The 15,758-nt window shown below is 38.6% G+C and overlaps 1 protein-coding gene across 1 annotated transcript; it reads right to left on the bottom strand.

Moving 5' to 3' along the window:
- Window positions 1-158: 158 nt before the first annotated feature.
- steap4 (STEAP family member 4) lies at window positions 159-12,795 on the bottom strand. Its single transcript, XM_063044123.1, has 5 exons — window positions 12,560-12,795; window positions 9,863-10,309; window positions 9,172-9,699; window positions 3,768-3,932; window positions 159-2,522 (listed from the first exon to the last, which is right to left on the bottom strand). Exons 2-5 carry the CDS (start codon window positions 10,307-10,309, stop codon window positions 2,277-2,279), a joined length of 1,386 nt encoding a protein of 461 aa, XP_062900193.1. The 5' UTR covers window positions 12,560-12,795; the 3' UTR covers window positions 159-2,276.
- Between the last annotated feature and the right edge of the window lie 2,963 nt (window positions 12,796-15,758).

Genomic DNA, 15,758 nt, shown 5'->3' on the forward strand with positions numbered 1-15,758 from the left:
TACTAAATATCCTATCCACTACTGACCAATATAAGTGGAGGTGAGACATGCACCTACATTCTTTGTATATGCTGTCACTATGCAAAGCTTTGTGCTGAAAGATGTTAAGAGTAAGATCCAATGGGTGGACTGTGTAGAAAAGACATGAGTCCTTAATCCAAAGTTGTTCTTCAATTTATTGAGAGGATTTTCCTTTAAAAGAACATTACCTGCCGATGTGGGGAAAAGGATTCTTGTAAACAAATTGAAACCTTGTCACTGATTGTAGCATTTCTGTATTATTCCTTGTAAAGACTCATGCTGTACTCTCCAGAACAAAAAAAAAATAGACTATCCGAATAATTCAGTAGATTAAGGATCATCTGTAATCTTAAAGGGATGGTCAGCTTTTCAGGTGAAGATGCTGCATCAGGACTGAGAGTGTAGAGGGATGACAGTATATCGGAGGAGTGCATTTAGGGTGGGGTGAGGGCTGATGAGCAGATGGAGCTAGGAGGTGGTGAGGGGAAGTGGAGAATGTTGAAGCAGAGTCTAGTAGATGATAGGTGAAATTAGATAAGGGAGAAGAAGCCCAGGTGGGTAGATGTGTGGCTGATGGGCAGATGGAACCAACGCAGGGTAACAAGTCTAGGTAAGAATGGTGGAGGGAAAGAAAAGATGAACAGACTGAGAGTGAAAAAGATGGAGGGTGGGAAAGGAACACAGCAAGTGTGAGCTCTGTGAAATTGAAAGATTCAATGTTCATACATTGGGCTGTAGGTTATGCAAGTCGAATAAGTGGTGTTACTCTTTTATTGGCCTTACCCTAGAAGTGGAGATGGCTGAGGACAGATACGTCAATGTAGGAATGGGAAGGGAAATTGAAATGGCATGTAACCAGAAGCACAAAATGGCCACTACAGATAGATCACAACTCTCTCATTTTTATTTTCACCTTCCAAAAGCATGGGGTTCCTCATATCAGGACAGGAAAGGTGGTCTCACTGAGAAATTTGCCGGCTGCAACATTAGACCATCTTTTTCCTTGTCTTCCATGATGACCTTTTCTGCATCTGTTCTGTGCCTGACATGGGGTTTATTTTGGCAGGCTCAACAAGTTCCCTAGTGACCAGCTTGGCAAATCTGCTACCTTTTTATAAAATGGGAAATTGCACAGTCCTTAGTACATGCTTCTGGGTGCAAATGTTATTAATGTGCTTTTCGATAATCTCCTGATTTTTAAAAGGGCATCTGAGTGGATGTCAGTTCTCTATCTAGAAAATTACCTGCCCATGAAAAAAGCAAGAAGTCCATTTCTTGCTACAGATGTTACAGATTACATACTGATCAGAAAATTTGCCCGTTGAGTGTTTCAGACAAATCTCCCTGATGGTACCATGACAACACTTCTCTATTCCCACATGAATAAACCTAACTACCTATATATTGCCCGTGGAATGATATGGGCCTTTGTCTACTGCTCATATGTTTATGAAGCATATTCTGATATTTATATTTTTGAGAACATTTCTCACAAAATGTTTTTGGAGTCCAGAAACTTTTCAACGTGGGATTAGAAGCTGGCTTCTGGCTGTGTCTTAATTCATATGATTAAGGGAATTTAAATTCAGCAACACTGGAGTCTTTAGAGCCTCACCTTGTACTGAATTTGAATTAGGTTCCAGATCCATACATCTCTCCTTCACCTCTCAGAAATAAATAATGTGCATGAGAAAACTGGCAAGAAGACAAACAAGAGGAACAAAACCTTTTTCAGCTACTGTGCTGATCAGCTGGAGCATCTCTGAGGTGGTTAGCCTGTCTTCGATCGGTTAGCCAGGCATTCCCTGGCTTGAACCACCTGAGTAAGGCGCAGTGAGTGCAAATGGGGAGGTCAAAGTAGCTGCTAGCTTTGGACGAATTGACCATGTGTTGCCTAATAAAGAAAAGAACACATGTCCTTTGCCAACCTTTCATGGTCATGCTGGCCAAGAAAAGAAGTAATTGTGCTAATTGTTATGTCAGCCCTGCTTATATCGCTTAATCAAGGGGCAATGGATATTAAGCTTAAATTCCTTCCTTTACAGCCTCTAAATAAGCATAGTAGAAGGAAAATGCAGTATGTCACTGTAATATTTCTGCTGCTTCAGAGGGAGGCACACTAAAGCCTTCAAGGGAAGTCATAGAATTCTATTGGCAGGAGACAGATACGGGCAAGATTTCTGCCCAATTGTCTTCTTGTCACAAAACAGACAAAAGGCAGTTCCAAACCTGCTTCAATTTAATGCTTTGTTAACCTACACTACAGCCTGCTTGGTTTTTGGTTTCCTCTCCCAGCCCTGCCTGATCCTAGTGATCATTCTGTCTATGCACGGGGTAATGAGGATCAGTTTTAAAACCAGTACGATGCAGGGGATCACTATGCCCAGCATGTATGCTTGTGGAATCCCCCATCTGTACCATTTTGATTGTAGAAATCGATCCCAGCCAAACACTGCGCAATGAGCGGTACACAGCAAGAGGGCCAGAAAGCCCAACTTGGACTGTAAGGCAAATGAAAAATCATTCAGTCCATTTTCAATAACAGCAAATACATATCATAAAACATACTTCATGCAGTGGATTCCAGTTAATTGGACACATCTGGACCAGTACATTTTAGCCCAATTAATTGGCTGCTCCAATTAGCCAAAGTTTCATGGAAATGGTTAAAAGGTATAAAAAAAAGGCAAACTACCATTTAACTGAGTAAGAATTTATGTATTTAAATGAAATACAGAACAAATCAGAACACTATCAATACCTCTACAGTACTATAAAACAGTGCATTGTTTCCTAATAGTATAGGGAGGAATTCATCTGCACTGTTCTCTTGATTGACTGTAAATGAACAAAATTAGTGCACCTACTGCAGATAGGGAACTGCATTCATATGATGCTTTAGACAATTGTATTCCCCAAATCTTCATTTTCATTGTAACATCATTAATATCTTCAAATGCTTCATATTTCCTAACTTGTTGAAGTAGTGAAATAATTTCATTTTACTCCCTGTCATTTCTGGCATCTCCAAGCCTGAGTGCTTAGAACCGCAGTAGGCAAAGTAGATCTGAATTGTCTTACTGCTTATTTCTTGTCAACTATCACTGCTTTTTGAACACAAACAAATGCAACTGACAGTATCTTAAAAACTGATCGCTCTAAGCACAGTGTAGTGTCTAACAGCCATGCAAGTGCATGCAACTTTCGCTTGTTAGAAACGTTTTGGCAATGGTTTTCTGTCCCAGTTAAGTGGGATGGTGTTCCAAATGTATGGAGGGAATCCTGCCTCTTTTCTTGATGTAGTTTTTGTTTTTTTAGAATTGTTCTAAACAAACAGCCGCCCCAATTAACCGATGGCCCAATTATCCAGAATCCACTGTATTTTTATTGATCTTTCCAACATATAATGGCAGTTGCTGCCACAAGATATAACTTCTCACCTATCTTGATGAATTCATTACCAAATAAAAGATCAAATAACATACTTTTTATATAAAACTTAATAATTTGTGTCCTGTGATTCTATCATCAATATTCTTTTTCCTTATTAATGGATGAACAAGAATATTCTAGATGTATGTTTTTTAAGTGAATCCCATAAGGGAATACCTTGTAAAGTATATCAGCAACAGATGAATGAGGATTATCTACTAGAGCATACTGTGATGACCATGTTGTCTATATTAATAATTCAATATCTTCATTTCATTGTGACTGGTTCAATGGATATACGTGGCAAGCGATACCTGTATAAATCGGAACTCTCTCCAATTTACAGCATTGCTGACAGATGGAAGAGAAGTGATACCCAGCAGAACATAAAGACTAAATCCCAGCATTCCTAATGCGAAGTACAGGTCCATACGCCAGGACAACACCTTGCTCAACTTCATCGTTGTGTTCTTCTGTGACTGCAGGGCAATATCAAAGTACTAGAGTGAAGACTGTGTCAGGTTTATTATGACACTGAAGCAAAGAAATACAATTAACAATTTAGTCCCTTAAACCTGTATTCAATTAGATGGTGACAGAATTGAACCTCATCTGCATTTGCCAGTTTAAATTCATGCCATTTTATCTAACAAAATCTATCCTTGAATGTCCTTGCAGCTATTGTATTTCAGGAGAAAAAAATCCAGATTTCTGCTACTTTATACTTCTGGAGTTCTCTTTGAATAAATTTCAAATGCTGAGAATTGAACATTGATGCTTATTATTAATATTCGTGAGTGTAAAACTAACAAGCTTATTTAAAAATACACATAATTAAAAATGTAAAGGAGTAGTATCACTTTGAGGTATTTTTCCACACACTGTTCCCTAGGAGATGCTGCGTTGCCTAAGGTGTGTACAGTCAATTTCAAGTACTGGCTATATTCTTGGTATTCTATCAGTAAGGTGAAGAGGAATATTTTCCTTAAGTAGAAACCGATGTGTTAATTTTCCAGACTTCTGAAACAATATGCAGGAAAAGACCAAGTGCTCCATTGAGCATATACTTAAAGGTTATGCTGCAATTTTTGCTTGCCACCCAGAATTGTGTTCCACCAATCAATTAAGGAATCTTCTGGAGAGGGTGAGGAATTAAAAGGAAAAAAAAACTGCCTGTTTAGAGAATTAAACATTCAAAGTCTGATGATAACTTTCCATCCCTAAGGAGAATAAAACAACTTTCAAGAGAGACTAGAAGACAAGTTCTGGTAAATATAACAGTGCTACAGTAATATTTGAGAAATCATTGATCCTTTCCTTTCAGATTTTTGCTGCCCTTCCATGAACTCCTGTCTTCCTCAATCAGCCCTGATTCTGAAGAGAGGTATTTTTTGTTATCTAACCTTGTTTTATCTCCACATGGTCTGTTTGCACATCTCCAAGATCTCCTTTAACCTAGCTAACTCAAGAACCTCTTGCAGTCTCCTGAGTTTAATATAGAATTCTACAACTTCAGGTCACTTGCATTGTCTGTCTGTATCATGACTGGCTTGTTCTACTGTAGGTCATCAATTGATAATATTGGCTCGTTTTTTTTTCTCTTGACTAGTAAAGCTAAGAGCTGAGTGTTCTCTATAGCTCTACATCTCACCTTCCTTTGTTTGTGCTGCCTCTTATTCACTCTCTTTGTCTGCAATCACTTCACGTTATTTTGGTTCCTATGTTCTTGTTTTTACTTATCAACTGGCACTCATTAATCAGCAGAGATTACTTCAATTACAGTTTAATCCCACAACAACCCTGGTGTCTCTACTGTTAGGCTGGGTAAAGGCTTCTTCTACCAGGCTGAGAGACCTCCGAGTATTCTGTTACCACCCAGTACACCCAGTAATGCCAGTAGCATTATTACCCTGTTGTATATTTAACTATGTGTTGTATAATACAGTTTATGTCAACTTGTACACCTACAGAATATTTTCTTTATTATTAGCTGTTAATGTTATTGTGTTAATATTATTTTATATGAGGCATGTGATGTATGTACTGTGTTTTGCACCTTGGACCAGAGAAACATTGTTTTGTTTAGCTGTATACATGTGTACAGTTTAGTACTTGAATTTGAACTTCAACTTGGTCTCACTGTATTAGAAATATTCTCTTTGTCTAATCATCTCTGCTCCACACTCTATGCAATTTAAAAGTTACTTATTTTCCGTTTTCCCATCTGGAGAAGCAGCTTCAACCTGAAACACTCTCCACAAGTGTCGCCTGGCCAGATGTTCTTTTTTCCAGAAAGTTCTGGTTTTTTTTAAATTTCAGATTTACAATATCTACAAGTTTACAATATTGATCAACAAATATTCTATTCCCTTCACACTCAACAAAATTGATATAATCGTATCTCCTACCATCAGCATTGCGGGACTCAGGAGAAAGCGATCTTCAGAGCCATGTTGGCCAACAACATAATTTGACCAGTCATCCAAGTACCAACTGGATCAGAGGTCAGGAGTCACTTCCTAATTCGACAAAGTCATTTCACTACTTACTAGCCACGTAGTTAGAGCATGACAGGACACTTATCAATTGCCTGAGTGAATGCAGCTCCTATAATACTCAAGTAAGAGCCCATCCACCACTTTGGATTATTACTCCCTCCACTGAGTCTACCTCATGACTAAAGTGTACACAGTGATAATTAGGGATGGATAACAACTGTTGGCTTTGCTAATAATGCCATCATTATTCGACTAAATGAGAAAATCCAACAAACCTGAAAACACAGAACAAGATTTAATCATAGCTTATGTTGTCTGACTAGAGTTCCATAACCAACAGTAATCCATGGTAAATTGGATTAGAATCGTGGAAGAAGCCAGAGAGTGGTAGTAGATGGTTGCCTCTCTGATTAGGCCTGTGACTAGAGGAGTGCCACAAGGATCAGTGCTGGGCCTGTTGTTTGTCAGTGATATCAATGATCTGGATGATAACGTGGTAAACTGGATCAACTAATTTGTGGATGATACCAAGAAATTAGTGGACAAGTGGGTAGGGTGGAAAAGTAAGCATATGATATGCTTGTTTTCATTGGCTGAGGCATTGAGTATAAAAGTTGGCAAGTCATGTTGTAGCTGTAAGAAGCTTTATTCAGCCACATTTGGAGCGTTGTGTGAAGTTGTGGCCACCACACATACAGTAAGAAGGATGTGGAGTCTTCGGAGAGCATGCAGAAGAAATACAGTAGTATGTTGCTTGGATTGTAGTGTATCAGCTATAACAAGAGGTTGGAGAAACTTGGATTGTTTTTACTGGATCCTTGGAGTCTGATAGAAGTAGATAAAATTATATGTGGCATGGATAGCGTAAATATATGCCATCCTCAGATAATGAATGGATTTCACTTTAACAGACTTTGTCCATCAGTCAGGAAATACACTATGTTACTTGATATGGTAACTATAGCTACAACGTGTTGTAATGGTTGGAATCATTTGCGTGAACAAACTTAGATATGCACTTCTGCTTTTTGAATTTAATAATATTACTGGAGCTCATTCATATGTATGATGGTTAATAAAAAAGACATTCTTAATCTGTGGATGGCCTGTAGTATTTTTTCCAGGCTGGAAATATTAAAAACTAGAAGGTATAATTTTAATGTGAGAGGGGAAAGTTCAAAGGAGATTTGCACAGAGTGGTAAGTGCCTGGGACATGATAAAAGCGGACACAACAGCAAAGTTTAAGATGCATTTAGATGGACACATGAACAGGCATGGAATAAAGAGGTATGGACCATGTCCAGACAAGTGGGATTAGTTGGACGGGTATCATGGCTGGTGTAGATATGGGAGGCTAAGGGTCTATTCCTGTGCTGTACTTTTCTATGTGTTCTATCTTCTAGAGCAGGGGTTCCCAACTTTTTTAATGCCATGGACCTACCATTAACTGAGGGATCCATAGACCTGAGTTGGGAACCCCTGTTCTAGAGCCAAGTTCTACGGAGTTAACTGTGCTGTTTAATCTGGATACAATCCAATGATATCCTGCTGAAAGTTTTCCAGAGTCACTCATATCTTTTCATAAAAATTGTTCAACACCAAACACCATTCTGAGTGAAGACTGATAAGAATGGTTTGCATTTCATCATGTTAGCAGGATAGCTTGAAGTTCAACAAATTTGAAGTTCAAAAGATCAGCAAATTTGTGGATGACACCAAGATTGGTTAAGAGTTGGTGGACAGTGAGGAAGGCAATCAAAGGTTGCCACGGGACCTGGATCAGCTGGAAAAATTGGCTGATAAATGAAAGATGGAATTTAATGCAAAGAAGTGTGACATGGGTTGACAAACCAGGGTAGGTTTTACACAGTGAATGGTAGGGCAATGAGCAGTGCGGTAGAACAGAGGGATCTCAGAATACAGGTACATAATTCCTTGAAAGTAGCTTCACAGGTAGATGGAGTTGTAAAGAGAGCTTTTGGTTCAGTGGTCTTCATAAATCAAAATATTGAGTGCGGGAATTGGGATGTTATGTTGAAGTTGTATAAGATGTTGGTGAGGCTTAATTTGGAGTATCGTGTTCAGTTCTGGTCACCTACATACAGTAAAGATTTCAATAAGATTGAAAGAATGCAGAGAAAATTTATAAGAATGTTGCCGGGACCCAAGGATCTGTTTTACAGGGAAAGGTTGAATAGTTTAAGACTTTATTCCCTGGACTGTGGGACTGTCTGGTATTGGGGGTGGGGGGGGGGGCGGTGCTACCGCACAGGACCAAAAAGAGCTGCAGAAGGTTCTAAATCTAGTCAGCTCCATCTTGGGCAATAGCCTACGAAGTACCCATCTTTAGGGAGCAATGTCTCAAAAAGGCAGCGTCCATTATTAAGGACCTCCAGCACCCAGGGCATGCCCTTTTCTCACTGTTACCATCAAGTAGGAGGTACAGAAGCCTGAAGGCACAAACTCAGCGATTCAGGAACAGCTTCTTCCCCTCTGCCATCTGATTCCTGAATGGACTTTGAAGCTTTGGACACTACCTTACTTTTTTAATATACAGTATTTTGTTTTTGCACATTTTTTAATAATCTATTCAATATATGTAATTGATTTACTTGTTTATTTATTATTATGTTTTTTTTTCTCTCTCTGCTAGATTATGTATTGCATTGAACTGCTGCTGCTAAGTTAACAAGTTTCACGTCACATGCCGGTGATAATAAACCTGATTCTGATTCTGATTCTGAATAAGTGGAGATTTGATAGGGTTATACCAAATTAGAAGAGGTATGGATAGGTTAAATACAAGCAGGCTTTTGCCACTGAGGTTGGATAAGACTAGAACTAGAAGTCATTGTTTAAGTGTGAAAGGTATAATGTTTAAGGAGAACATGAGGAGGAACTCTTCACTCAGGGTGTTGAGAGGATGGAACGAGTTGCCCGTGCAAGTGGTGGACAGGAGTTTGACCACCATTTAAGGGAAATTTGGAGACGTATATGAATGGAAGGGGTATGGAGCGCTCAGCAGATTAGCCAGTGTTGTGGATAGCAAAACTGAGTTCTGATGAAAAGTCATCAACCAAATTTTCATTGTTTCTTGTTTTACAGTTGCCACTGTTTCCAATTCCTTTTATGTGCATTTTTATTGCATCAAGCATTTGATTTACTTTTGCAAAAATGTCAGCTTTTTTGCTGAAATGACTCACACAAAACTGTTATTACCTCTTGAATTATTGAGTACATCCAGCGCCACCTCACCGAGTATCTGGTTGGTATGATGTACGTGTAGAGAACATGTAGAAAAGCATAGGCAAGGGCCACAAGGCCAAGCTGCTTTCGGCACAGCATCCATCTGTCAAGCCAGTCAGGGAACCTCTTATACTTGGTCCCTCTGTACAGCTGAAGAAATGCAGCAATCACCCCTGGAAGGTAAACCAGGCTAAACAGAATGAGAGAGACATTTGGGAAGACACGATTAGGAACTGAAATTGCCAATTTGTAGGAAACGTCGATATTTTTTGTAACAAATGGATGGATCACATCAATCAACACAGTATAAAAGAAGAAGAAGACCGTGAGACTGAATGCTATAATAAGTGGTAGTCTCCACATTGGGAAGAGCTGTAGTGGGTAGTTCTCTATTTCTTTAGCTGCTAGAAGAGATCCCTTGTCTAAAGGAGTGAGGCCTAGACTCCTGGCAACATCCATCACCTGCTGTTTGGATATAGTGTCGTCGCCACAGACGAAGACCTGAAACAAAACACATTTGTTTTTACAATTGGTGAAATTGTGGAAGTTCAAAGTTTCAGCATAATTAAATAAGGCTGTCATGAAACAAAGTTAGCTGGCTCATATTATTATACTTGTTCTTCACCAAGAAAAAATTCTTCACAGGAGACGTATGTGATCTTACCTGACTGCTGGCATCCAGGCTGCCTGACTGAAGGGCCCAGGCTGAAACTGTGTTAAATCCCTTCACCACAATAGCTTTGGGGACCAGCTGAGAAAGATACTGCGCATTGGACTCAGGATATTGATTCATTTTGAGGTTGTTGCTCACATCCACCAGTATTTTTCCATCTAGTAAATTGGACAGAGCTGGGAGGAAATCATAGTTCTCTCTGTGAACTGCAAGGAAAATCAACTTGCATTTTTTCAGGGCATCAGCGTGGGTACAGACTTGAGCCCCACTTGGTACAAGGGTGGAATTCTGTGGGTTTCGACTGCCATATATCACTGGGTACCCTGACATGAGCAGCCTCATACCCAAAGATCGGCCAAAGTCCCCAGTGCCAAAAATGCAGATTGCCTCCCGCTTATGGTTATTGCCACCACCTGCAGTTATTTCAGATATCTCCATCTGGAAAAAATATAGAAAAGTAATAATTATTGAATAATATCAATACATAACCTAATTTACTTTTACATTTTTTTTGTAGTTAGCTTGGAAATGGTTGTCATAGATTGGGAAAGGACAAAGTAGCAATTTGCATTGCAAATCTCCACAGATACAGTATTTTTTAACATATCATAAATGTTCTAAAATTACATTTATCTTCCTCTTCCATGATGTCCCTCTGTTTACAGTATGTTCTTTCCTTTGCCCCAGTTTGGAAAAGGATATTGTCAGATGTTATTTTAATTGTAAATATAATAAGTTGAGTAATAACAATAAATTGAGTAATAATCTCAAATAAATCAGTGCCTAAATTCTGCCTTTGATATTATAGGCATTATTATTAATATTAGTACTATCCTACAGATCAGTACTGACCAAAGAAGAAAAGCAAGCCATGATATTTGGATGGTTAAATGACAAAGGCTATTGAGGAGAAAGAAATAAACTTAACAACAAGGGCTGGTAATACCCAAGGTCTCCAGAATGTTAGAAGTTTCAATGATGATTTGACTCCAATAATCCATGATTCAATTAGTTAGGTATCAAAGTTGTTCAGCATTTAGTCCCTGGAAGATATATTATAATGCCATGAAACATCTAAAAAAAAGTGAATTAAATGTGCATTTCTGTATTAATAGAAGTAACATCTAATAGTCTGGAAAGTGTGACTGTCTGGCACCACCAAATAACTGAGCTTTCTGGATTAGTGGAGTTTTACTGCATTGGAAAAGTCCCCATCATTGTTCAATTAGAGTTTATATATCATCTTTTTGAGTTTTTTCACAACCCTAGGGTATCTCAAAGAATTTCCGAGTGGAAGGAGAACATGGCGTCCTAACATTTGTAATGCTAATGGGTCTACTAGATGTGCACAGTTACCTGTGCAGTGCACACTCTCTATGCAAAGACATCATGTGCTAAGGCATAGGAAGGTGATTCAGAGGCCTGGATTTAGAAGCTGTGGACTGCAGGAGGGCTGCTACCTCTTTGCTTCCTACCATTTGTACTAACATTTTACAATGAACCCTGCAGTTCAAAGGGTTCACACTTCATTGACCATCCTCCTGACTGCAGTCACAACAAACACACTGTACAAGGAAAGACCAGAATCTAGAGTAAGGTGCGGGATTGAAGCAAAGCAAATGGTACTTTCTAGCTATGCCTTCACCCACGGCATAACTGGGGAAGGCAGTTTCATAAGTTTTGCAATGCTGGGGCTTCAAAATATATTCAAGAATATGCCTTCCACATAATTTTGAGCTCCTCTCCCTCTTTGCAATGTTGGCCCTGTCTCTCATCCTGTTGTTTGTCATATTAATCTCATAACTCAGGTCTTACAAAACAGCTGTATTGACATCATTGGCAAGATCACTTAATAAAGACAATGCAGATTTCATATTTATCTATTTATTCCATTTATATCAGTGTATTGTGTACAACATGCTACTGTATTTTTTACATTTAGTGACACTTTTATTGTGTATAAGTACTTAGGGGCTGTAAAAAACTACATAAAAATGCAATTTTTTTTCTCCTCCATTGTATACACGCTAAATTGAAGAACACATGAGAAAGGAAATAGATTAGTGTAATGCAACAGAGAAAGGGCCCCCGTCTGCAGTAAGACTTACTCTTGTGTAAGATACTATTGGTGGGCTTCCTTGGAGCAGAATAAAGTGAAAGCATGTGAGTAATTCCAGCTACGGGCATTGCAAACAGACTCCAATGATCGAACGTAATACTGGTTAAAATAAAACTTTCATAACAAGTTCTGCACAGCGTTATTTCTACTTTTCCTCTCAAATACTGTTGGTGTACAGTTGACTTTGATCTACATACAGCATATTAACAGGATCCTGCTTTCTTTAGACTAGCAGATCCACAGTAAAACCGCAAGATGCAGGCACAAAAGAAAATGCCAAGTACTTTTCTGTAGTGTCTGTACGATTAATATCCTGTTTCATCCGGATGAAAGTATTTAAGATTATGCTTTCCTCTATATCTGTACAAATGAGATCGCTATTTTCTTAAACAAGTACTCATAGGCTGCTGCAATCATTTACTATTTTATTGTAAAATTAATTGACAATTTATAAGTTACACTTGCTATATGTACTATTTCATGATTATGGCATTGAATATTAATATACAAAGCATGACAATATAGATATTTAAAATAAAGGCAGGTAGGTAATACCTATGTTTAGTTACCTTTTTTATCTGCAGTGTTTTAAAAGTGGTCCGGTTCAACACAAAATAAAATCCGATAGAGCAGAAATTGTCAACAACTAGTAAGAAACTTGGATCCTTTGCCTTCTCTGCAAGATCATCTGGCAAATTTTTTTTATTCCTTTTAGTCTTTAAATAGTTGTTTGTGTAATTCCAGCTGGCAATTTGTTTTAAGTTTTATTTCCAATTGGCTGCTTAGTACAGTGTTAATCACAATCAGATTTCTCAAGGATTATGGGGAAATTCCACTAGTTGTTATAATGACGTTAACTGTTACTTCCTGTAAATATGTACCAGGGAGTTATGTAATATGATTCCTCTAGTATACTCATCTATCTTCTGCAAGCACAGAGTTCTCTGCCAGCTCACAGCAGGATGTGTAATGCACTGTTGAAGAATTACGTACCAAGTGATGAAGAATGTTATGAACCATTCTAACTGACAGCAGCACACATAATTTGAAAATCATTTAAGTTTTTGCCTGCTTTACGATGAAAGCAGCAACAAAGCCACACTATATCAAATCTGTAACTCTGATCAACTTTTATAAGTGTGTGATGGAGAGTATATCAACTGACTGCATCACAGCCTGGTATGGAAACACCATTGTCCTTGAATAGAAAATCCTACAAAAAGTAGTGGGCACAGCCTAGTCCATTGCAGTTAAAGCCCTCCTCACCACTGAGCACATCTACATGGAGCATTGTTGCAGGAAAGCAGCATCAATCATCAGGGACCTGCACTTCCCACGTCATGTTTTCTTCTCTCTGCTGCCATCAAGAAGAAGGCACAGAAGCCTCAGGACTCACATGAATACCTATGAATACAGCCAAATAAAACAGTGTTGCTCCTGGGCCGGGGTGAAAAACACAGTACCAGCAGACATATACAGCACAACGCACATATAGCACATATAAGATAGCAAGCATGTATATGATAGCAAGCACATATAAGATAGCAGTCACACAAAAAACTATAGTCAACATTCCTGAGTCCATGAATGTTGCAGCAGTCTGTAGTTGAACACAATACAGCTTGTCTTCTGCCGAGCGAACACTGGAGGGCAGCACTGACTCCAGCAACATAGTTTTTGCCTCACAACAAGAATATCCTGATATATCGATTGTTTCTGTGGGACAAAAACAATCCAGCTTATTTTTGTCCCACAGGACTCATTTCTTCCCATTCTAGCTCTATTCTTTCTTATCATCATCCAATCTCCTTCAACTTACATCCAAAACACCTGTGGTGCCTCATTAACAGGTTTCATATTCCTGGCTCCAACTGACTCATTTTCACCATGGATGTCCAATCCCTCTTTATTTCCATCCCACAACAGGATGGCTGAGAGCCTATGATACTTTGAATAAAAGCATGCAAAGAGGGTCCTGGTGGAGAGGCCTGACCAGTGCTTCTCCACCAGAACACTCCTTCACCCGGCTTTATTTGTTCTTACGCAGAACAACCTCTGCTTTAGTTCCATTCACTTTCGCCAAATAAAAGGTAGAACTATGGGACAACTGGGGTGAAGCTATCCTTAACTCTGTGGTACACAAAGTTGCTTCAGTTCTGATTAAACCCTCCCTCCTCTCTATTTCCAATATATTGGCTATTGTATCAGCACTATTTCTTCCTTTTGAGCAAACCAAAAGTTTCACTGTCTTTCAAGATTGCTCTCCATTTGAAATTATTCCCTTCCCTTTCTTGACATTTCCATACCAGAGGATAGGTTAGTGAACCATAACCTCATGAAATCCCACAACTAATTTAACTAACCCTAGCCCACCGCATTCCTGAGAAGACCCAGTTCCATTGCCCTATTTTTCTCGCTCAGTCATGTCTACTTTGATAACTATACAACAGCAGAGTTTCTGAGATATTATCCTTTCTCCTCAACTATGAATCATGGTACAGCACAGCACGGGCCCTTCAGACCACAACGTTGTGCCAATGTATATAAACCTACTCCATGATCAGTCTAACCTGTCTTTCCTATACAGCCTATAATCCTCGATTTTTCTTCCATCTATATGCCTATCTGAGTCTCTTAAATGTCCCTATTGTAGCAGCCTCTATCACAACCCCTAGTAGTACATTCCAGGTACTTACTACTCTCTGTATAAAAACCTACCTCTGACATCTTCCCTTAAATGTATATCCTTTGGTACTGGCCATCACTGGCCTGGGAAAAAGTCACTGTCTGTTCACTTTGTCTCCACCATCAGGCCCATAGCCTTGCAGATTATGGCCCTTCAAATAGTTAAGTGTGATATGGATTTCTGCTTCTATCACTGTTAGGCAGTAAATTAGAGACTTCCAGGCTCCTCTGGGTAAAATAGATCTTCCTTTAAGCCTACAATTATTTAAAACTATTGATGTCTGCAAAATCTTCACATTTCACTGGCAAGATCAATGTTAACACACCGATGTCAATACTCCCTTCCAGGCCACCATCCTTTAGCTCAGTTGGTTCCAATGCCAGGCAATTCATGCTATTTTCTATCATAGCAAAAGGTTTGCCAGAAGGACTGAGGAAACTACTTAAGTATGTTTTCAAATCTTTCTTGAAAAGGTACGACAGTCCAACTAAGCCCCCCAGGAATAACTGGTCCAAGAATTCTAAACAGGAAATATGAGTAAAACTTCTTAAGGATATAAAAGATCATGCTAAAAACTAAGTACATTAAGAGGATTAGTGTGGGCAAGTGAACACAGATCACTTGAAAAGACACCGATGGTAATAAAGCTGGAAGTAAGAAAATAGTTAAATAATTCACGATATAATTTTAAATAATTTGGAGGAAGAAAATAAATTGTCAAGATGCAACTTAAAATAAAATAAATTAAGAGGAGAATTGTACTGCAATTTATCAGCTTAAAATACATGAGTCAGAGGTACTCCTGACAAACTCAAGAATTTGATTGTTTGTGTACCCAGAGGATTAAAGAAACAACAGAAATAAATTATAAATGCTTATGATATGATTAAGAAGACACGCAGTCCTCTTTTATTGTCATTTAGTAATTAAGAAATTACTAAATTTAGCATTAAGAAATGATACAAAATTTCCTCCGGTGTGATATCACAAAACACAGGTCAGACCAAGACTGAAAAAACTAACAAACCCACGTAATTATAACACATAGTTACAACAGTGCAACAATACCATAACTTGATGAA

Source organism: Mobula hypostoma, chromosome 3 (assembly GCF_963921235.1).
Source record: "Mobula hypostoma chromosome 3, sMobHyp1.1, whole genome shotgun sequence".
Taxonomy (NCBI): domain Eukaryota; kingdom Metazoa; phylum Chordata; class Chondrichthyes; order Myliobatiformes; family Myliobatidae; genus Mobula; species Mobula hypostoma.

What these genes read in the sequence shown, in the direction of transcription:
- steap4 (XM_063044123.1), bottom strand. Translation starts at nt 10,309, where the DNA reads ATGGAGATATCTGAAATAACTGCAGGTGGTGGCAATAACCATAAGCGG. An exon ending in TGTACTCAATAATTCAAGAG is followed by an intron (nt 3,933 to 9,171) that starts GTAATAACAGTT and finishes ATTGCCCTGCAG; the next exon opens with TCACAGAAGAACACAACGAT. An exon ending in GAGAGTTCCGATTTATACAG is followed by an intron (nt 2,523 to 3,767) that starts GTATCGCTTGCC and finishes TTTGCCTTACAG; the next exon opens with TCCAAGTTGGGCTTTCTGGC.